At 38.4% G+C, this 24,266-nt stretch overlaps 1 protein-coding gene across 3 annotated transcripts; it reads right to left on the reverse strand.

Moving 5' to 3' along the window:
• Window positions 1-330: 330 nt before the first annotated feature.
• kansl1a (KAT8 regulatory NSL complex subunit 1a) lies at window positions 331-22,882 on the reverse strand. Of its 3 annotated transcripts, none has more exons than XR_013795625.1 (14): window positions 22,334-22,820; window positions 17,779-19,169; window positions 8,656-8,797; window positions 7,010-7,164; window positions 6,418-6,553; window positions 6,137-6,308; window positions 5,430-5,624; window positions 5,180-5,347; window positions 4,193-4,323; window positions 3,003-3,221; window positions 2,853-2,910; window positions 2,654-2,766; window positions 2,325-2,577; window positions 331-1,584 (listed from the first exon to the last, which is right to left on the reverse strand). XR_013795625.1 is itself a non-coding variant. In XM_079595000.1 (14 exons), the coding sequence occupies exons 2-14, from the start codon at window positions 19,119-19,121 to the stop codon at window positions 1,432-1,434; spliced, it is 3,138 nt and encodes a 1,045-aa protein (XP_079451126.1). In that variant the 5' UTR covers window positions 19,122-19,169; window positions 22,334-22,882; the 3' UTR covers window positions 331-1,431. The 3 variants fall into 3 exon arrangements, 2 of the variants coding, with proteins under 2 accessions (XP_079451126.1, XP_079451125.1); XM_079595000.1 differs by having other exon boundaries at window positions 3,003-3,121; window positions 22,334-22,882; XM_079594999.1 differs by lacking the exon at window positions 22,334-22,820 and adding an exon at window positions 20,600-20,619 and having other exon boundaries at window positions 3,003-3,121.
• Between the last annotated feature and the right edge of the window lie 1,384 nt (window positions 22,883-24,266).

Below are 24,266 nucleotides of genomic sequence, written 5' to 3' on the forward strand. Positions count from 1 at the left end.
GTTACCATATTCACATGAGAAAAAGAATAAATAGGCGTATGATATTGGGGTATTTTTCAAAACTTTCCCCTAATGGGATTCTTCTGGGCTTTTTTTCTTCCTTACTCGGGACATATTGAGGATACAAAATCAGTTGAGTTTGCTTCTGTTGCAATTTGTCCTAGGTTGACCCCCATTTTGGCATAAAATGACTGGACCATGAGACAATAATGGATTCTACTGGCTTTTGTCGGACTGATCGCGTCCAGTTCACAGTGTCGGAATCATTTCAGGGTAAATGCTGATTCATGTCGCCAGCGTTACATCACACAATGAGACGCACACTCTGAATGGAGTTTGATTTGATTTAATGGTACTATTTACAAAAGGGTGTTTTCTTTTTCTTTTTTTCTGCAAATGATTTAACTTCTGAAACAGTCCAAATTACAATGAAAACTGTCTCAAATAGCTATGAAGAGAAAGACACATCAAAGAAATAAAAAAAGACATTGTGATTGTATGAAAAAGAAAGAGACAGGGCCACAACAATAATGTCCAGTTGCATAGCAAGTAGATTCTCGAAGGGGCGACAGTGCTGAGTAAGAACACTAATATGGGGTCACATAAACATCGACTAAGTGAAGGACAAACAGACACCTTGCTAACACAAGATTCCGTATAACTCCATAACCTGAGAAGGGCAGGTCTGTGTGAAACATCTGGCTCCTTTACGAAGGAAAACAGAAAGATCCAGGAACATTTAAGGACCGAAGTGTCAGATCTAAACTAATGTGCACTAAAGGCTTTGTTTTGCAGAGCTTGCAATTTTTCCATTACATTGTGATACATGATGTCATGAACATTAGCATGCTCCAAATGCTGGTGGGACATTGTTAAAAAGAAAGAGAAAAGGGGGAGGGTTGAGGAAGAGAACAAGATATTGACGCCCTGTGAAGTGCTTTTTAACTGAGGAGAATATCTCTGCTTGGTGCACGACCATCAACTGAGAATAATGCGGCAAGTATTTTTGTCAGGTTTTGGTTTTTCACTTCACAAAACAAGAATACATTTATAACAAGTCAGCAGAGAGGCACCCTTTGGTCAAGCCCTCTTTAAGTCTGCTACACAGTGCACTACATAGTGTTCACCTGACAGGTTAGAATACCACACTAAGTCCCAATGATATATTTAGCTGACTATGAAAACATTTATGGAAACAACTTTCATACATCTCATTTACATTTTTCTGGTTTAGCTTTACTATGTTCGGTAATATTCACTAAAAACTGTGAAAATAATTGGCTGATGTTTGAATATCAAACAACAGAAGTCCCGACAGAATCTTTTTTTTTTTCTTTTTGATTAGTATGAGTTTTTTTTCTCAATTAATGCCATAGGAGGTGTGGTTTTAAGCTTGTTCCCGTTAGTGGGTGGGATTTAATGAGTTCGTCGTCACGGCGAGGAGGCGTCACTCTCTGACTCCGCCCTGCTGTGGGCGTCGGCTCTGATGACAGTGGGAAAGCTCAGCTGATCCTTGTCCATCTCTGGCTCCACAACTGGGTCCTCAGGCAAAGGAAAACTCCTGAGATCCCAGGGCTGGACCGTCTGCCAGGAAAACACGCAGAGTGTTAAGAACAGAATATGAAATCTAATCAATGGACAAATCTATTTTCAGCGCTTCTCAAGGGCCACACAGTTTTTCAGCACCATTAGTTCTTCAAGTGTTTTTCCCATGCATTTTCTCCATAGGCATTAAAAAAGTCTTGAATCAAAACTAATAGCAAAAACATAAAATATAAAGGGCATTACATACACTAGAACATATTACATTATAAATGTCTTCTTTAGTGTCACTTTTGATCAATGTTACAAAAGTTTTCTATTTCAAATAAATTCTGTTCGTTTAAACTTTAATAATCCTGAAAGAATCACGGTTTCCTGCTAAATTATGAGAAGCACAACTGTTTTCCACATTGGTAATAATCAGAAACGATTCTTGAGAATCAATTCATCATATTAGAATGATTTCTGAAGGATCATGTGACACTGAAGACTGGAGTGATGATGCTGAAAACTCTTTGATTACAGGAATAAATTACATTTTAAAATACAATAAAAAAAGAAAATTTTTAATAATGTTTGTTGAGACAAACTCCAGAAAGATTTGGATTTTTTTTTTTATTATTTTTTTACTGTTGCAATAGAATAATCCAGATTAATTCCAGGCTGTTCTTTAGAAAGCAGACTACACTCAGAGTATTTCTCACTTTATAAGCATTTTCTATGGAGGAAATGAATATGATTTCACAGTTGAACTGAACAGCCTGAGGATGTGTGTATGTTACCTTCTCTTCAAAGGTGCAGTCTGAAGTGGAGCCGCACGTGTCTTCGCTGTACAGCAGTCTGTGTGTGTCTCTGGTGTACGGTGTGTGTGCGTCCCGCGAGCAAGGCGTGTCGGGGCTGGGTGGGCTCAGGGGGGACGTCACGGGCCCGTAGTCCTGCAGCAGGTGGAAGTGACTTGCGTCCGGGGAAGAGGGCTGGGAAGGGTTCGTTCCGACCATTGATGGTGTCGTTCGCCCGTCCAGGGATTTATAGGACCTGAGGAACGACACGGTTAACTATAAACTCAAAACCAGGAAAACCTTTCTTTGGTAAGATCAAGTAGGACAAGCACCTGCTGCATCTCCTCTGGGTGGGTGCGAGAGCCGTCCATCGCCAGCGAGAACGTTCCTGGTCCTCACACGGCTGATGGTGTTTCGAGAACATGGTGTCTGAAAGGTCCTCCACCTACACGGAGGAATCATTAGGTGACATCGCTAATAAGGATCGACAATTTGGAAATGCTTGAAGAGAAAAAAAGATGGATGTTTTACCGGAATGTTATCGTCTTCCTCTGCCAGTGGTTGGGCTAAGGTGTCCACTTCTCTCCATCTGAAAAACAGAGTAGACATTTTTTCATACATGATATATTGTATAACAGATATTATAATGTGGATTACATTGTGAGCGACTTCGAGACACACCTGGGTGTGAGAATTTCTTTGTACTGAAGTTTCTCCACTCTGGTGGTGGCGGCCACTGACATGGGAATGACGATGTTGTTGATGTCAAACGGACTCTCGCCTCTTCTCCTCCGTATGGGCTGTTGAAGAGAACAAAAATGCAAGTAATAAATGAAAAATGATCACAGCTACTCTGTACCTTAAATCCACAATGGAAATTGGTGGCAACACTGGCTCGGCCTGTTGTTCACAGTTGAAAAGGAAACGGATGAGACAGAAAAACAACGATTTACTAGAGACGCAAGTATACGCTAAACATTCACTTCAAAACTTAAGTGTACAACAATACTGCTCACTAACAATTTTTAAAGACCATTTTTAAGGCCTGCACAAATAAAATGATAATTCTTTGTGCATCCAGTACGTAAACGCATACAATCTCAATTAACAGTTAAAATACTCAATACATGCATATGACCTGAAATTATACATTACATACCAATTAGAGGTCAACCATTATAGTATTTTACTGATATGATGATTATCTGTTTAACAAAAGGTAATTGAAAGGTTATTGTGCTGATACTAGTAAAATCTATTAATGTCCTTGGTCATTTCTTCCTGTGACATTGCGGTCCAGAAAGAAGCCACGGTTTATGTTGAATGAAATGCCAGATGCTGTATATTGTGTAACCAAAATATCAATAATATCCAGAAAAAAAGTTAAGCATAATTCAGGGCTTTTAATTATACACAAGCCTGAAATACACTGGGAATCTTATTTTGAAATATATATGCTTTAATACTTCCAGCTGCTCATTCAAAAAGATTATGGAGATAACATGTGCACTCTTACAATCACCTACAACGCATTACATTATATACATCAGAACGTGCAAAAGTGGCACATTTTGACTTTGAATGTGTTTTGAAGGTTCACATTTAAACCATCGCTATTGCATTTATAATAGCATTTTTAAAAAATGTGTCCCTAAATCTAAGCCCTCTTAAATCACAATTAAGACTTCTGATAAAACTTAATTGAAGTTTTTTTTTTTTTAAGTACCCTGCACTAAAATCTATCCCCCTAACGTATAGTGGCGGGGGACGGGATCGGAAAGGACCACAAGCTGGGTTTTGCATCCCGAAGTCGCCCAAAGATTCACTTGTGCCACCTCCAGAGTGCTATCGGCTGTAAATAATGAACGTACCACACTGTTTCCCAGAGGAGTGCTGCTCTCAACGGGGAGGGAGAGCTGTCTGGTCAAGGGACTGGTGTTGGAGGAGTGAAGGCTGGACAGAGACGGACATGGACTGCCTGCATCCATCATGACTTTTGGTGCTATATGAGAAGGAAATATATACACACATATAAAACACTGATATGTGCTTTTTAAACATTTAATTTCAAAACGGCAATTGTTTTAGTTTAATTGTACAGGTGCATTTTTTGCCCCTGTATCTTTAATTTCATTTTGATGCCATTTTTGCCCCAAGCCCCCATTCATTTCCGTTAATGTGTACACCCCATTCAACTGAAATGAGATTGTATGCATGCCTCATTTTATGCTGCTGCCGGTGGTTGTGTGTGCCTGAAGTTAAAGTATTAATCATAATGGACTATTTAAAGGGGTCCTATTATGTTTTTTCGACTTTATTAAGGGTGTAATCATGCTGTTTGCATGAAAAAGGTCTGCAAATTTACAAAATCACTTCAACGTGAGTCAGAATATCAGTGAGCAATGTTTCTGAACTTCCTGCAACGCTTCTATTGTAGCCTTCAGTTTTCCGGGAACAAACATGTCACAATATTCCTCATTTAAATAATTCCCTGCTAAGGCATACACAAAAAAAGGGGCAATGCCTGGTTGATTTGCATTAGTAGTGTGTTGTGAAATTGGTAAGGGGTGTGACATTTTACACCTTCGCAGCGGTTGACCAATCACAACACTAGTCTAGCCAACCAATCAGAGTACATTGAGCTTTTCGGAAGGAGGGGCTTCATAGAGAAAGGAACTAAACAGAGCATTACTGACAGACTGGGAAGAGAGGAGCTGCCACAATGGAGAATATGTGAAAAGTGTTTTTTGAACATTCAAGCATGAAAGGAAACAAAATCAAAACTTTGAAAGAGGGCATAATAGCACCACTTTAGGACATATTTGGAGTCATTTTTGTATGGAAGGCCGTGCACTCACAGTCTGCTCTGTCCAGTGAGTGCTCTCTGACTCTCTTCCTGCTGTGACTCCGGACCAGCACACGATCCGCCCTGCAGGGTGTGAGTGCGTCCGGCTTCGGGACACATGAGGAGATGTCCACCTGCTGCCTGTGCAGCTTCTCCAACCTGCTCTTGTGACGGGCCAATCCTGACAGAGAGAAAGAAGTAAAAGTGAATTACTTTGGCCACTTTGTCGCAGACTGTGAGAATCAACATGTTTGTGTACTTACGGACTGCGGCCGCATGCGAATTTGACAGTCTGAATTTGTGTTTAGAGAGGAAGGATGATGATGATGATGATGATGGTGGTGTGATGGAGAGCTTGTGTTTGAGAGGGATCTTCTTCGGCGGTTTGATCCGGTCAAAGGTACGAGTCTGCCAATGAGACCTCAACACCTTCTGCAACTGTAAGCTAAGAGCCAAGTCTGAGAGACCAAGCAGAAGAAGAAGAAGAAAGAGTTAAGACAGAATTGTTAAAATGAATTATATATATCACATCTAGGGCCCTGTTTACACCTGTTATTAAGATGTGTATTGGACGATTGGATCACAAAAGAAATCAGGACAGAAGTGGTTGAAAGTGGAAAAAAGAGACGGATTAAAACACCAGGTGTACACGGGTCTGTGTCTCCCTCGTCTACTTGTGATCTGATCGACCAAAACACATCTTAATACCAGGAGTAAACAGGGCCTAGCACCAACTAACTAATCAAATTGATAATCTGTGGATCGTGAATTTCTGACAAAGATAACACAAAGTGCATAACAATCTCCATTTTTCAGGATTGGTAAATTCTGATTTATCATTTTGTATAGTAAAATGTTTTTAAATTATTTTATTTCACTACACACACATATGTGCAATCTATATATAAGGATATTAAATAATTTTAAATGGTTTTATTACTATATGTATGTGTGTGTGTCTACATCTCACCCGATTGCATGGACAGAACGGGGTGGATGCTGTGGTCTTGATGTGCAACTCTCTCCAGCAGAGGGCAACCATAAGGTAAATCTGGTTTGGAGAGAGGACGAGCAATCCCACACATGACACATGAACCGTTGACCTCACATCCTAGTGGAGGTGAAAACGACGCTCTCTGAACCTGATAAAAGGAGGAAACTCACTTCAGATACACTTTAAAATAAGCACACAAAAAAAGGTTCTCCTGGAATATTAATACATTCATTTATACCAACCAGCTTCACACACACCTTGCCATTGAGATTGTGGAAAGTGTTTGGGTGTATTAAACGTCGTCTTCTGCAGGTCACCAGCGGGCGTGTTCGTGCCGATGTGGAGCTGCTGTCCAGACTCGAAGGACATGTGTCGGACATTTCTGCCACGCTACTGAAATCAGAAAATGCGAAAATGTAAAATGCCGTTTTTGCCAAGCTAATGAATAATATGACATTGTGATACAAGACACCACTGCATTCACCCTGTCTGGGTTTATTTTGCAATAATGGCTGGTTAGTAATGTTAATTTAAAGTTATATAATAATGTTGAAAGTTGTTAGGGCCTATTTGTATTAGATGCCTAGATGTACTTGCGTCAAAAAAGAAGCTGTTAGGCATATAAAATATAAAATGTATAAAAAGTGTGTATGTATATTGCTGCTGCTGTAATGCGTTTAATCTTTTCTACACAATAAGTGCATTGTATACAATGATTAATTTAAATGTTAGTACATAGTAGTTAAAGACATATTATAAACTGGGTCCAGTTACAATAATGTGTTAGCATATGGTCACAACTCAACACAACACAATTCATATATTTACACCAACACAATATGTCCAAACCTAAAAGAGATGTCGTTTTCAGATGTGTCTGTCAAACGAGACTGGGATTCTGTGAAATTCTGGGATGTTGGTGAGGTCAGGACATTCTTATTAGACTCCATTATATTTATGGTTCTCTGGCAGGAAGGGGCGGAGTCTCCCAGCTCCACAGGACCCTGCAAAGAGCATGTGAAAAATTTAAAAAACTGCATCTTTATACAGCTAAATTAACAGTTATTTCCATTAAAGGGGTGATGAACTGAGAAATCAAATTTTCCTTGAGCTTTTGACATATAAGAGGTCATCATACTATAAAAATATCCTGTAAGTTTCAGAACTGAAAACTTTCTTGTTAGTCCAATAAAAGCTTAAATTGACACTAGGCACAGCGAACGACAGGTTTTTCAAAGTGGGGATCTATGAGGTCAAAGGGTCTCAAACCCCGCCTCCGCAGAAGATCAACGGCTACTTTAACACCGCCTGTTTAGCCCCGCTCACCGATTCACGCATTACATTAAAGTCATTATAATATGCAACAATGACTACGTTTACAAGCTGTTAAAATTTGGGTTATGGTCGGGTTAAGGTCACTATTCGGGTTTCTGAAACATTCGGGATAACCCGTTTACATGCGTGAGCAGAGAGAGTTACTCCTGTATACATGGAATGTGTAATCAGTCGCCAATATCCCGATGTAAACGGCGACGCACGGTTAGCGTCTGGACGTACTGACAACATTAAGACGCAATATGCGTCATTTCCGATTCTTCTTCCTGTATCCAAAGACAACAACAACAACAGCCGCAGCAGGCGGATAATGAATAATTTGGGGCAGATAGCGATAGTCTTTGTTTGCGCTTTGGCGCTGATACTGGTACTGATCCACCAGCAGCACTTGACACTACTGTGCCTCATGGTCTTTATTAATAGAAGGAGAGAAATTGAGCAAGAGATGGGAAATGTAGCTGGAGCTGTGCCACACATATAAAGAAATTGGTCGCCTCCTCGCTCCAAAAGTGCGGTGCTGTGCTGTGTCTCGCCATGTTAACCTCGACTTGTTTACTTCCGCTATACTGCACGCGGGGTTTTTTTATGCGCCGTCTCTACTCAAAAGACCAAGATTCCTTGCGAATAGAACATGCGCAGAACACACATTTTGATGGGGATATGCCGAAACGCGTTTACAAGACCAAATATTCGGGTTAGAAAAGGGGTACCCCAGGTATAATATCCCGGTTTTTAAAAACAGGGATATGAGCATATCCGGGTTTTTGCCGGTGTTTACATGGCCGTGCGCGACCGGGTTATTGCTAATATTCCGGTTTTGAACGGGTTATTGGCTGCATGTAAACGTAGTCACTGTAATCCAATCATAGCAGTGGGCGTTTACTTCAATGCGGCACGCCCATAATTTCAGGAGCTAGGCTCAAAACCAGGGTAGAAAATAGCCTATTACTTATTCATTTTGATGTTTTTGAAAGTAAAAACCAAGCGAACATTATAAGTTGACCTCAGACAACAATATAAAAAAATTTAAAAAGCCAGTTCATGACCCCTTTAAACTAATTCCCAACATTCCTGACACTGGATAAGTTTTTTTATTTTATTTTTTATAACACAAACACTTTCTATCTCACACACACAGCAGGTATCAAGCGTCTGCTAACCTTGCCGGCGCGCAGTTGGCGGTAGATGTCGACCTGCTGTCGGATGCGGTACTCCAGGTCTGATATCTGAGCCTGCAGCCATGTCCAGTGACTGATGATGGTGGCTCTTTCCCTGGCAAACCGGCCTTCTGCTCTTCTCCATCTGAGAGAGAAAAGCGAACAATCCGGTTAAACACGTTTTAAGTTAGACATTTAGTTGTTTAGCTAACTAGGAGAGTCGTTAGAGGGTTAGTTCTCAAGGTCTGTTTACTTCAGTGAGAAGAAACCGGCTCTGACGACTCCGATAAAACAAACAGGAAACCCTTTCAATTATTCTCTGTAACTTTTCCAGCCCTGATGGTCCAGATTACAGACTAAATCAATCATTTTGACTGTAATAATGATGCATAACACGTAGAGGGCACTGTCAAACACATTCAGCACAGACACCCACTTACAGATGCCACAATACTGTTCATCACTTTTTTAAATGCAGCCATAGTCTTTGTGTCACAGCCCTGCAAAACAACACTTGCCAGCTTGAATTTCAACCACTTCCTTTGCAACCAAGAATGCAGAAAATGGAAATAACTTAAGACGATAAGACCAAAATATATCACAATACAAGTATTTTTTTCAAAACCAACCATATATATATACATCATGATAGTTATTTTTTATTGGAAATAAGGTTATGATGCCAAAATTTCAGATGAAACTGAAATGTCACAATTATTCTACACAAACCTAGCCTAACTCATGCAAGTTCAAGCTTACCAAAGACAAGTAAACAGTCCGAAATATAATCAAACAAAGAATCTAATTACAAGCAATAAGACAAATAAATAAAATAATATCAAGTAAATGAAATAGTGGTCTATCTAACATTAGTAATGTGCAGGAATAAATACTACAGAAAGTTAATAATCAAATGTTAAATAGTCTTCTTGGTATGAATTGAATACACAATGATTCTTACTAAAGTTCAGTCAAGAGTAGAGTGATTTTATATGTTTCTTTTGTTGTTTGGTTCACATTAAAGGTAGGGTAGGTCAGAATTGTCTAAAAAAACTTTTATTCAAATTTGTTTTAAACTGTCTTTATATACCAATACATAATTAAAATGCAAGTACTCTGAAATAGAGAGTAGCCTATAAAAAACTGAGTGACTCTAGTGTATTTAATCTTCAATAAACACAGCTTATTAATTCCATTCACTCCCACCTAAAAACGGGTGCGCGACTGCGCGCACGTGGGCAGAGCCAGTAATAGCGGCGGTAGTCATGGCGATGGAGAGTGACAGTCGCGCAAGCCAATCACTTGTTTTGTCCCGAATGGAATTAATGAGCTGTGTTTTTTGAAGATTAAATACACTAGAGTCACTCAATTTTTATACTCTATTTTTCAAAGTACTTACATTTTAATTATGTATTGGTATATAAAGACAGTTTAAGCCCATTTGAAAAAAAAGTTCTTTAGACAATTCTTACCTACACAACCTTTAAAGACAGACGCAGGTATATGAGGCTTCTGTCACTGAGACCCTAACACACAGATCCAATAATCTGGTACACATCTGATTTTATCCCAATTGTTTATGACTGTTCACGTGAATACTCGCCAAAACGGGTATTTTCATAAGCAGTGAAATACTCAAAGATAAGCACAATAAACAGCAAAAAAGAGAAATTCATTACATGTACTGTGTAAAACAAAACGTCTGTCAGATCGGCATGCAAGCACCAAATTGAATTCTGTTTGAATATCTTATTGTGCTTGAATGGTCTTAAAGGTAGGGTAGGTCAGAATTGTCTAAAAAACTTTTATTCAAATTTGTTTAAACTGTCTTTATATACCAATACATAATTAAAATGCAAGTACTCTGAAATAGAGAGTATAAAAAACTGAGTGACTCTAGTGTATTTATTCTTCAATAAACACAGCTCATTAATCCATTCACTCCCACCCTTTTTTAAAGTACTTACATTTTAATTATGTATTGGTATATAAAGACAGTTTAAGCCAATTTGAAAAAAAGTTCTTTAGACAATTCTTACCTACACAACCTTTAACTGGCAAGACTTTAAAAAAATGCATAGAAAATGATCATTCATCATGGCGACGCAATACTGCAGAGTCATGTGAGCCTAACCGCAATAGATAATAATCAATGTTTTTTTTTACTTTTTTTGTGTGCATCTACTCGTTTATATAACATTATTACAACCCATGATTTGCCATTGCTAGTTTAATTGGAGGGTTTAATAGCTTAGGTGGAGGGCAAGCTTTTCATTGGACAAAAATCTGTGTAGTGTGAAATTTTAGTCAACATTTGCAAGAGAACGTTCTCGAGAAGGGTGTGTATGGCTAGTATTGTGACTACAAACATGACACTGGCTGTCCATGCTGGTCTATCAGGGTTTCATGACACTCCTGTAGTGTGATCGACACAAAAGAACACCACCATCTCATGGTAAATGTCCCTCTCAGCACATTCCCACTGTTTAATGCCTCAGTATACACAGAGCACTGCCTCATACGGTCATATTTGCCCACGTGGAATCCGGCAACTCGCTGTAAGAAAGATAAATGGAGTGGAAATTTACATGTGTACTGTTGAGCCCACATGGGATAATCAAACATATTAAATTGTTCTGACCTGAGGACGAATGTTTTTGTTTATTTAATAAATTAACATGTAAACATTGAAAAAAATACATAAAAAATGGGATGATGTACTGTCAGATGATCACATAACATTTATTTTGTGTTAATGATCAACGGACTGTACATTATTATCACTTCCATGTAGCATCATTTCAAAAGCCAGCCCTACATTGAGTCCTGCTCTGAATAAAGTGACTGAATTATTCATGCTAATTGACTGCAGCCCATTTAAGAGGTGCCACACTAAACTTTAAATGCAAAATGTAGCATGCAAAACTTCTTCGGAAAACATGATCCAACCTATCATACATCCAGAAGGTAAAAATACGCTCTACTCCACTTTACTGCAACCCTACAAATGTATTTTGTTTCAACTAATACTGGGTTCAGACAACACGATACGATAAGAGCCTGATTTTGGCACGATGCGTTTGACGTAGGCTGTCGAGGTGATTCGTAATTAACAATGGGCATTGGGACACAAGAATCAATTGTTTAATCTCCCATAGTGTGTCATAGTGGACAGAAAGACTAGCTTGTTTAATTTTGTTCGGTCTTAAAAAGTGCAGTCTTTAATTTTGTTAACGGAAAGGTTCATGAAGCTATGGCAACAACACTCCTGCATTTATGATTTAGGTTCTCTCGAGGGACGACCACGACAGAGTGAAAAAGATAAATGATGACGAACGATAGCGGAGGCACTACAGCAACCCGCTGAGCAACGGAATTAGCATTAAGCTAACACGCAGCTTCAGTAGCCAATGTTTGTAGCTTCGACGACATCACGCACGCCATCAAACACAGCAAATGATGATTGGTCGGGAAGCAATGTGTAGTCTGACGTTACTTTTCCACGACACAAGAATTTAGGAGTCAAGATTGCATAATCTGACAGCGGCTATTTTAACAGACAAAAACATTGTGTAGTCTGAACCCGGCATAAGATGTCAAGCAGAGACGGATCAATCTTCTATTGGTCATACATCTTCTCATATATACAAATGAGCTGTCAATGTTCACAAAACTTGGACTTTGGAACGCAGTGAAATTCGCTTTCCTGTCTCCTGCATTTACATGCATATGAATGGAAGTCAAAGGAAAGAAAAGTGTGATTGCCCCTTTAACCGTGATTATTCACTATATAACAATTGCTTGATTGTCGTCATTCGTCGATCTACTCTTCCATACGTGGACGTGTGCGTTTGGACGACGGGGAGGGCAACAACAAAGGAGTCGTCCTCCCTCGCGGTGCCTGCTGTGAAGTGAATCATCTCGTAATTGTGTTTCATAAATCACATCGGGCTGATGGAGGGAGTACAAAGACAGAGTCATTTAGCATGAACGTTCTCCTGCCTTTGTTCTTGGATTTCAGACTGTGAGACAAAGAGACTGGATGAACCAAAACATATAAATACCAGCTGGCTTATCACCGTTTTATATGGAGGCCTGCCTGTTATTGTTCACTCATACAGATCCAGGGTTACACTGTACGTTAGGTTAAAGCGAGAATGAAAGCAGTTATAACAGGGAGGGATGAATTTCTGCTCTGTAACTAGGCAGTCTAATGAGCTTTTTTGCTTTCTCTACTGCTATAGGCTGTTGCCTTTTAAGGATCTTGCTACTTGAAATAAAACCTGAATAAAAGACTTGCAAGTGCAAAGTGAACACACAAACTGGGCTAAAATATTCCATCTTAAATTGCACAGAACTATATTAACGAATACATTTCCATTGATAATCAAGTATATTTTCGGTTTGTCTGTATTTTTATTGAGCTCTGTGCAATGCATTCTGGAATGTGATTTTATAAATAAATCTAAAGCTTAAAGAATACTTCCGTTTCGACACGAATGCTTAGCGTACGCGTTAGAGCTGCACGATTAATAATTAAAATATCACAATCTCGATTCAAACACCCACGCACCCCATTTTATTCCTAAATGTCAATGATTGAGCTATTGCGATTAAACCTTTAATAATCACAGCGGAACATTAAAATCTGTGCTGACCCAGAGGAAGCAGATATCATAGGTATGAAACACCTTCAGTCTTTTTAACCACACAGTCATTTCTGTCTTACAATAACTCATATCATCACTGGGAGTTACTGGGATAAACGTTTATAGTTCAGATATAAGCACTAATATCTATGGCAGTGATCAAAATAGAATAAATCACCTTTTTAAAACCAACTCAACACTTTAAATTTGGATTGTATCAATTACACTGTTACACCAGACAGTACCTGGAGACAAGTGATTGTTGTAAAAAAATAAAAATAAATAAGATTTGTCATTGAATTATTCAAGAGATTCGTTCGCTGATTAATCCAGTAATAGAAAAGTGGCGTCTTCATTTAATCATTTGTTCAAAACTGATTTAAAAAAAATAATTCATTCAAATATTTGTAATAGACGGTTTTGTTTAGTAGTCTATTCCGCATCGAGAGAATCGTGATCTCTATTTTAAACAAAGTACTAGTACTACGCATACAGCTGAACATTTGCGAACATCACCTACACACTAAACAATGTCTAAAATATTTATATTATAACGTTATGAGCTATAAAATCTATCTGTACTAGTTTAAACAAGACTTGCAAGACTGTCTTTTTAAGAGCTCCTTGCAGTTTTCTGTCAAAAAAGATAGATGGTTAAACATTTGAAAATGAAGGAATTAAGACAGAAATAAATATTAATATAGTAATTTTACAGTTGTAATGTAAATTAAAATATTACATTTTCAGTAAAATATTATAAAGGTAATAATTATTATTTTGTAATTCTATTTTTTAATGTTTAGCTATATTATTTTAGTATAGTAAAAATTATAATAATAATATTTAAAATTATTATTACTATTATTAAATTGAAAAATCACAAATAGAGCAACCGTAACCAACTAAAAAGCAGAGAAAACCAGGGAAAAAAAAATCAGGGAAAAAACTATTTAGATAAATTAGATTTTTTTCCCCCTTAAAATCGTGCAGTCCTAGTTGTAAGCGTAGGTTTATAGACCGAGGGGTAAATATAAAAATCTGAAAGAATTTAAGCATCGGTGTCGAAAGCACAGCTGTAATATTTGAGTATTGACGCACAAACATGCAAAGGGACGAAAGCAAGAATGGAACAGATGGAGAGAAAGAAAGGGGATAAAAAGAAAAGAATGTGAGGTGGTTAGGCCTGGCAGAGAAATGCAGAGGAATTATGGGGGGGAATGGTGAAAAGGGGTGGAGGAATGCAAGTGGAAAAAGAGAGCGTCTGAAAAAGTGAGAGAGGAAAAGGTTACGTAACACGAGTGGGCTCGGCTCAGACAGCGGGAATGGGAGGAGAACATAAGAGACAATAGTGAAGCAGGATACTACAGTGAGAGAGATAAAGACAGAAAGAACAGAAAAAAAGATCACTATATGGGGTTTTATTTATTTATATATATATATATACATATTTTTATATATATAAATATTTTTTATATATTATTTTTTATTAATTATTATTATATATACACACATTTTTATATATATAAATATTTTTTATACATTATTATTTTTTATTAATTATATATATATATTTTTTTTTATATTATTATATATTTTTTTTTTCATTCTTCCTTCATATTGTTAAATTGTTGATAATATGTCTGTTGCTCCCCCTTCCCTGTCTGTTTGTTTGAGTGGATATTATTTTATATCTAAAAACAATAAAGAGTTGATCACAAAAAAGAAAGAACAGAAAAAAAAGGTAAATCATAAAAGTCCTGACAAAATGACACGTTGTTTATGATGGGTTACATTTCCAAACATCATACCCCAAAAAATATATCAGCTTCTGTCAAAGGCCAACAGCAGATTTGGGGATATAATGAAAGAATTAACTATTTTCATAAATGTAAACACAATGTCAAACATGACAGCCACAAAGTTTATCTGGATCGTAACACAAACAAATACACTGATACTCGTCTTTATCAGAACAAAAAAAAGGCACTTCTTGTCTTGTCTTTTTCTCACATTTATGTGTGAATCTCATGACAAGAGTATATTTCACAACCCCTCAATTTCTTTACACCATAAATGAAAAAATGCAATACAGTGTTTCTGTATGACAATGTTGTTCCACACCTGTATAATGTTCGTTCTTCTGCATAAGAGTGCTGACAGACAGTTTTGGTGACCAATGACTTCCATTGTATGCACAAAAAAAAAAAAATACCCAGACATTTTTCACAATAATTTTGTTCCACAGAAGAAACAAAAAAAGTCATACTGGTTTGGAACGACATGAGGGTGAGTAAATGATGACTATTTTCATTTTTGGGTGAACCATCCCTTTAAATCATAATGACCACAAACTTTATGTAAAATATGCAAAAAAAGTTTTTTTTAGTGAAACATGACCTGGGCATGTCTTTGTGAGATTCACCCACACTATTATCATCATAAGCCAATAAACATTCCACCATCTATGAACATACTCAACGAAAAATAGACAACTTTTTTTAATTTTTCAGTAAATGGAAGATAAAAAGGTGCTCTGTAGAGCACTAAACAGCGTTCACTTCAGCTCTTGCTGGATTTAAGTGGTCTTTAATTGCGGCGATAGTAAATCTCCCATTTGCATAGCAGCTGTGTTCCATTAAAAGCTTCCAATAATAAGTGTGGGTGTTTGGGATCAATGTCCTTGGATGTACAAAGTTTAAATTCATCTTGATTTCACTGCAGTCAGAGGTCAACAAGCAGCAGTTCCTCATACTCCGATTTCCCAACCGTCACACTGTGATGTCATAAGCATGTGCCCAGACAGATTAGTCGGAGAACGTTGCTTGCAAATGATGAAACGGCCCTGAAAATCACCAACCATGAAAACAAACACTTATTTAGAGCAGGATCATCACGCGTTCAGCCAGCAAACACACACCAGGGACAGATTCAGGCATATGCGATCATGCCGTTTAGTGAAACTGGGGCATGTTTCAGTGAGTTCAAATTTAACATCCAAAATCTGCATTCACGGATGCCTGATTATTTAGGTCAAAGGTGTAAAGCCAACTCAGCAAGCTGCTAAACGGCTCCTTTTAAAACAGCTTCCATTAATAAAACAACCTAAAAACCTAACATCGGTTTCAATCCGCTTCCTACGTTATCCACCTAAATATTTAATAATCAGATAAAATATGATCAAAATTAATCTAAATGCTCATTGGGCTGATCTGCAAAGCAACAGGATTTGAGCACCAATATTTGAAAAAATATTTCCAACACAATTGTTCTGAAATGTGTGTGTTTCTGTTAGGCAGAGCTCACAATGCATAAACTGTTATTCTGTGCTCTTGTCTATGCATAAGAAAACAGGAAGTGTGATCAAAAATTAAACATGAAAGTGAAACAGCTAGAAAAACTCTTTTTTTTATTCATCACCTGTGGTTTACTTTGATTTCAATATTAACCCAAACAACAGGGTTCTCCGCTTCACCTCCTCTATTTTCACCTGCGATGAACCAGACTCTCCCTCAGGGGGCAAGCAGGAAATTTAACCTTGCTCAAGTTTTCAAACAAGTCCACAGCCGAGGACGACAGCGCAAATGACTTCAGACTAGACTCCATTATGACAACAAGATCCATGATCTCACTGTACAAACAAGGTCGGAGTGGAAATTAACAGTGACTCTACAAGGTTCAGGGCATGAACACACAGGCCTACAGTCACAAACATGCCCCCACGCTCCCTTGGGACTCCCGTGAACCGCCCACATGTAATGTGCCTGCTTTGTGATAACAATGAAGTTACAATGGTTTGATAAAACTAATTTAAAAGGTGGGTCGCAATTCACTTACTTGTGCACGGTTTTATACCATTCGGTAGAATAAATAATGTGACTACTGTGTTCAGACTGAAAATTCCCAAAAGAAAAAATGCACATCAAACTGAAAAAACAACATGTTGGACACTTCATGCACTTAATCGCAGCTGTTCTTATGTAGCGTATTTATCAAATGAAGACACTAGACAACACAGTGCATAGTGGAAGTAAATTTGCACAGTACGTCATTTGGGACACAACTAACATCCTTGTTCAAAAGGAAATCCAAGAAAGACTAGTGCCGTGGATCAGTGAAAAATCCAGGAATGCAAAAGAATGTTACAAATCCAATTTATTAATACCTAAAAATTGATTAAATAGTAAACAAAATCAGTTTCAAAACCACACATGGCTCACTTGGTTTTAGAACAGAGCCTTTTACTAGGACTTTTTCTTCAGTTTTGTGACGTACGTATATCTGAGTGCAACGTATTATCGAAAAGAAAAAATGAAGGGCATAGACTTGGTTGTTGATTGGATTTTGAGATGTGTGGGCGAGACTCTAAAGTAAAATTAATAGTTCATAATAAGACCTATAACACGCATTTAAGAAAATAGATTCCATTTCATGCTGACTTTAAAAGTAGGCTCTTTCTGAAAACAAACATTTGACTTACAGTTTAATATGACACTGGTCCACATCCACCCTGACAAGCTCCTCCTCCTCGACGTCGCTCTCTCCTCCTGAGCTGCTCTCTGTGGCGTCCGAGTCAAACTGAGTCTCCGTCGCGTGTAAATGTGTGGTGCCGCTGAGATGCAGTCGCTCCAGTTCCGAGGCCACCCTGCCACCCTTCAAAAACCGACTCAAATTATGTGCGTGCGTGTCCACAGAAGCACGAGGCCCTCTCCATGCCCCCGGCTCCGCCCTACGGCTAGCTGTCGGGGTCAGAGTGCGGTCTAGAAAACCAGAGAGTTGCTGTTTGAAATGCCGCTCCACCTGTTTGGCCTGCACCACCTGCAGACGCTTGCGCAGACGCAGCAGGCGGCTTTCGATGTCCGTTTGCCTGTGTTGGCTCTGTTGAACCCGATCCCTGAGCAGAGCCTCCAGGTTGGGTGTTGGTAGGGTTGAGTCGTCCTGGACTGGGGAAGAGCTAAGGGACGAGGGACAGTTGTCAAAGCCAACAATATTGCTACTGTTTGCTTCGACAACCATCCCACCAACGGGACTCTCCGGTTCTGCTTTAACCTCAGACAAAGCGGTGAGCTCCCTGTGTGATGACACACCTTGAATGCTTGGTGTCAAATTCTGTTGTGGCTTCACATCACCGTTCTGTCCGCTGGTTGTGAAGGTACCGACGGACTTTGAGGACACCGATAACAACGCTTCCCCGTTGGTGGAAGGCTGGTTGCTGTCTCCGTTCACTGTGGCCACACTGCCTTTCTCAGCCACGGCAGCACTAGGTACGGCCACTTTCTTAGAGAGTCCGTTCACAGGCACCATGGTACTCCCAGCTCCGCCACCGTTGACAAGGCTCTTCAGTTGTCCTCCGGTCAGCTCGAGGGCGTGACGCTTTCGCAGCAAGAAGTCGCTGCCAGCAGCAGCGCTAGGGAATATGGAGCCGCTCAGCAGGCCGTGGCTCTTTAGCACCGACTGCTTGAGGACACCTTGCAGCTTCAGTGACTCCTTGACTTTGATGGACGAGGGCAATGATGTGACATCAGAGCACAAGTAAGGTGCCAGTTTGCCCAGAGATGGGGCTTTCGACAGGGGATCCTGCTCCTGACCCTTGACGTTGTGGTAATGGGTGAAGTTCTGTCCGTCGTCGGCGTTGACGTGACACTTGCCGTTGCTGTGGGCGCCGGCAGAGTCCGAGACAGAGTCGGAGATGAGGATGTTGCTGGCGTTGCTGTTATTCTCGGTGCTGCCGGGGGACAGAGTGGACGAGGGAGAGGCGAGCTTGAAGCGGATGTGGCGGGCTTCGGCTGGGGCGTCAGTCAGAGCGGGCGCCATCGCAGCCATGCAGCCGGCACCTCCAAACCTTCACTCCAGCCCACCTGCACAGCCTGGCTGCAAAGGAAGAACAACACATTTAGGACACCGCTAATATTTTGAGACATAAATCACAGTTTTTGATAACACTTTACTCAAAGCCTTTATATATAATGCATTAATTGTTCCTTGTAATGAACCTTATAATGCATTGTATGGTCTCATGAATAACTGCAAACACGGTTATTATACATTATGATACTATTCACTGAACAAACCTTTACAAAGTATAAGTTAAAAACATAAACAATTTCAGATGTAACAAGAATCGGCAAATATTATAATGCATTTTACATTACAGTTATATATGAAATGATATAATACATTCATTGTACATAATGAATACCTTTATAATGAATGCATTATACATAAAGTCATTCATCTTCAATAATAACCTGCTGGAGACACAAGCTATTTAAATAAGTCCACTTAATTTCTAATACTTCACCAGAAAATACTCAGACACGCAGTTTGCATCTCATTGCACTTCTGTAATCTGCATATTTATGACTGAAAAAGGATATTCAAAGAGTTGGGCTTGAATCTCCATTTATCCATATGAATTGTGAAGACATTATTACTACAAATTCTTATCCAGGAGGTTTTCTTATGAGGCGCTGAGCTTCAAGGCCTCATTTTGAGCCTGAAATTGTGGAGGCTTTCATGATTAATAACCTTTACTGAAACCCAATTGCAATCTCTGGACGATATTCTTTCTTCAAAGCTCAAGCCAGCAGGCCTCCAATGAGATTTATTCCTCCATTCCTAACCTAACTATTCATTAACATGTAATAATAACTGGCTGGTGAGACAAGCTATTTAGTCCACTTAATGTGTAATACTTAAAGAATCACCAGAAAATAGTTTCCAACCTAATGCAGTTCTTTTATCTGCCTCGTTACGTTTGAAATAATATATTTAATGGCTATGACCTCCCCAAAAAAATGTATTGTATAAGAAGTTTTCCTCTCTTAAAAGTTTTCTTACAACCAGACTTATTTTGAAGCCTAAAATTTCAGAGGCATTCATGAGGAAAATACCTGAAACACAACTGAGGCCACTGTCGAAAAAGTCCCAACAAGATTAGTTTTTGAAATAGGGAAATAGCTTTTGAGGAAACACCTTGGAACAACATGCACTGTTGAACCATTCACACACACACACACACACACACACACACACACACACACACAGGAATGTACATTCAAAAAGTAATTGGGTCAATTGTGATGCCATATTGGCTTTGAACTCAATTTTCGTCTCAATACACCAGATGGATTAAAATAAATACAGGCCAGAAGATAACTAGAGATAACAGAGTGAATGAACACAAACAGGACACTTCATGAACATGAATTTATTTGCCCTGATGCTCTTCACCTTAATAAACTCACGGACCTCAACAGAGAGAGGACTATTATCATAGTCATTAGTATGGAAAGACCTACTCTATTCAGGCTTATGTAAGAGCAAGCCTCCTCATTGTCCCCTCCTCCTCAGCAGACCATCTGTGTCAACGGAATTAGGGATATGCCTTTAGGCCTCAACAGATAAGAGACTATCTCTCCATGAGTACATGTAGAAGGTTCTGATCATGAATTACTGCCTTGCAAATACTCAACATTAGCATTATAAAAATTGTCCTGCTAATAAAGCATTTCAGTGTTGCTTCATAATTAAATCAATAGCCTTTACATTATCAAAGGAAGTATACTGAGCTGACAGAAGAGGCTGAAGGATTTTAATGTCATGTGTTAATTAGCAGCAGTCTCACATGAGAAGTACACTCAATAAGGTTTTTTTTAAGTTAAGCTTGCTTTTATTCGATCTACCAGTGGTGATAAATGATATTTGTTTAAACAAATGACCAACTGCTGCAGCTTTACACAACAGCTGTATATTTTCATGTGTCTTTCAGTCCCTTGTGTCTCTCTCCGATGTGCTTAAGCTAAAAAAACGCATAATAATCTTATTAATAAAGCTAATATTTTAGTAACTCGTTCAATTCCATGACATGACATGGCATGAAATGGGCTGGTGGTCATGTGATGTCAACATGGTGGTGCCCATGAGGGGGCGACCCCGCGCTATGTAGAATAAAACAGCTTTTTCTAGAACACTGATGTTTTAATAATATTTCACAAAAGTGACCTTAAGTCATTTTTAATTAGCAACAAATTACCGAGTGCACCTTTAATCTATAAACATTTAAACAAAACGCCGTGCCGTGTGTATTATCCGACAGTTATCGCGTTTGAAGATATTTAACTAGGTTAATATGTCAACGTAGTAAACATGACAAATCCGGTTAAGGTTTAACAAAGGAAGGGGCGAAGCGAGCGTACCTTAAAGAACCCACGAGTCTGTGTTCGCGCGAGTAATTTCAAATAAAATCAAATAAATGCGGGAATTTCGCATGACTGCGATAACAAGCGAGCAACTCCAGAAAATAATACAGGAAATACAAGAATAATAAACACTTAAGATCGACATAAATAAGGAATGTGTATTAAATTAATGTTAAATTCGTTCATAAAAGCTCACACACGAATATGCATGTCTAGCTTTTTACAACCAAAACGCACAAGTCTAATTTTCAGCTGAACAGACCACATGAACATTCACACCACTTCCGTGCATAAATTAAATAGCATTTCTGCTCAGACTCGACGTAGATGCTCATAAAATACATTGTAAAAGGGCTAAAGTTGATTTTAATGCATTCCTGAATATCTCTCAAGCACCGTACAGTAAGCAGGAGCATTAATATGCTCTCAAACGGCCTTGATTGCGTTATGCAAGTCATTTTAACCACCTATTTGAACGAGTGCCGGCTTTAAACTGATAAGTTTAGTAGAAAAATGAGGCCGCGTGTTGTAGTAGCATAAAAACGGGGAGGATATATGCGTGCCTTACAATTAAAATGGGAATAAATAATACAAAAGAACACGTGCGAGTTTATTGCATGACAAAGTACTAGAGTAATCCGTTTTAAAGGAACAAGAAGCGACCACACAAGCTTTTTCAACGCCCCATAAATACAACTGTACATATTATTTTTGCAAATACAACAGTTCATGGTATGAATCAGGAAGCTAAGATATGTGTGCAGGATTAGGTTTATGTAACATAAGTGTTGCTGCTCGAGATCGTCCACTAACAAAGAAAAAGGAGGAACCTACCACGTGACGGGCGCGCGATCCGAGGGAATTTCGGCAACTATTCCACCGACCTTTGGCTTTAATAGCACAATAATGTCACCAAAGCACAAAATAAGCCGTTTGGTCAGGCAACCCCGCCGCCTGTGCCATATCCGTGTCCGCTTCGTGAAAAACAACCCGCTTTCAGGACCCCTTTTCGTTATCGGCTCCGGAATCACGAAATGGGCGATACTAGACAACACCTTGCTGCTGCTGTCCCCTTCAGTGGATTATGGATAGCAAATATATATATTTTGTTGTATATTATGAATCGATTGTTTGCTCAGATACGAATTCTTTTCATATACGCCTTTATTTACAGATTTGAGGTGTCATAGACCACCGGTTTCGAGATCATTTTCTCATCGTTGGAGGGAGAAACGCACGAAAGATGGCGCCTCGTTCGTCTCCCTTGGATTTGAGCCTGACAAATACAGATGCAGAGCGTGTAGCGAGAGAGCCTGTAGGCGGGAGACATTCTCACGCCCGCCGCTAGAGTGACCGCAGACCCGCAGCTCAGCGACTGGCCGCTAGAGGGGGACTGAGAATGCTGTGTTTAGGAAAACATGTGGTGTATAAATTCAGTTTCTGTGTGAAAAACAGCCCAAAAACATTTAGCATGAATACAATACTCAAAAACTAGGCAAAAGTTTGGAAACATTACTATTTTTTTAATTTTCTCTTTTTAAAGTCTCTAATGTGCTCATTAAGCATGTATTTGTTTGATCAATAATTCAGGAAAAAACTGTAATATTGTAAAATAATATTATTACAATTTAAAATAATGGGTTTATATTTGAATATACTTTCAAATATAATTTATTTCTCTAATGTAAAGATGAATTTTCATTAGCCATAACTCCAGTCGTCAGTGTCACATGATCCCTCAGAAATCATTCTAATAGGCTGATTTGATACTCAGTTATTATCAATGTTGGAAACAGTTGTGCTGCTTAATATTATTTGGGGACCAAAAAGTATCACAGGTTATAACAATTTTTAACTGTTAACTACATTAATAATAAATCAGCATATTAGAATGATTTCTGAAGGATCATGTGACACTGGAGTAAATACTGAAAATTCAGCTTTGCATCAGAGAAATACATTATATTTTAAAATAGTCTATAATGAAATGGAAGAACATTATTTTAAATTGTAAAAATATTAAATAAAAATGATTAAATAAATTATTGATGAGCATGATACTTTTTTCAAAAACATTAAAAGTAATGTTTCCAAACTTTTGACTTGTGCTGTAGATGGTTAGCAATAGCTTAATAACAAATATAGCCTATTTAATACATGTCTACATTAATAATATAATACAATTCGATATGATTATCCCAAATTTCTGACACAAAACTACAGTTTTTACAGTTAATCCATTGTAAATCTTGGTGATTTGTATATTGAAAAGACTTCTAACCCACATTCAGGATATGTTCACAGCATTTTATTATGTAGGCCCAGAGTTGGATGTAATGCATTACTAAGAAATTTAATTACTGTAATTTAATTACTTTTCCCTTGAAAAAAAAAGAGGTAAGGTATTACTCTTAATTTTTCTGTAATTTAATTACAGTTTTTATTGCATGAAATACTGTAGATTCTACATAAAACAATAGTGGATTTAACATTGAAATTTTACCTCTATATTGTCAAAATGTATGTTTTTAATGTAACCTAAATACTTTGGTCAGTTGAAGAATAATTGTATATCATTTATTTGAAAGAATTAAAAGAGCAGTTTCCTGTTTATCCTTTATTGTTTAACCGGTCAAGGTTAATATGGGCTTTAGAAAGTAATTAATAAGTAGGCTAATGCAAAACTTTTAAGAGAGAGTAGCCTACAGTAGCCTAATCTAATTACACTGTTGTTGATGATGATGTAATTAGTAGGCCTAGCTATTAA

This window comes from Phoxinus phoxinus, assembly GCF_949152265.1.
Source record: "Phoxinus phoxinus genome assembly, chromosome: 21".
In the NCBI taxonomy this organism is placed as follows: Eukaryota; Metazoa; Chordata; class Actinopteri; order Cypriniformes; family Leuciscidae; genus Phoxinus; species Phoxinus phoxinus.

Bases quoted from the DNA above. Each gene is read 5' to 3' on its own strand.
- kansl1a (XM_079595000.1), bottom strand. From the start codon at position 19,121: ATGGCTGCGATGGCGCCCGCTCTGACTGACGCCCCAGCCGAAGCCCGC. The intron at 2,767-2,852 runs GTAAAACATCCA...TCCTCCGTGTAG, and splicing joins AGGAAGACGATAACATTCCG to GTGGAGGACCTTTCAGACAC. The intron at 2,578-2,653 runs GTGCTTGTCCTA...GTCGTTCCTCAG, and splicing joins ACCCAGAGGAGATGCAGCAG to GTCCTATAAATCCCTGGACG.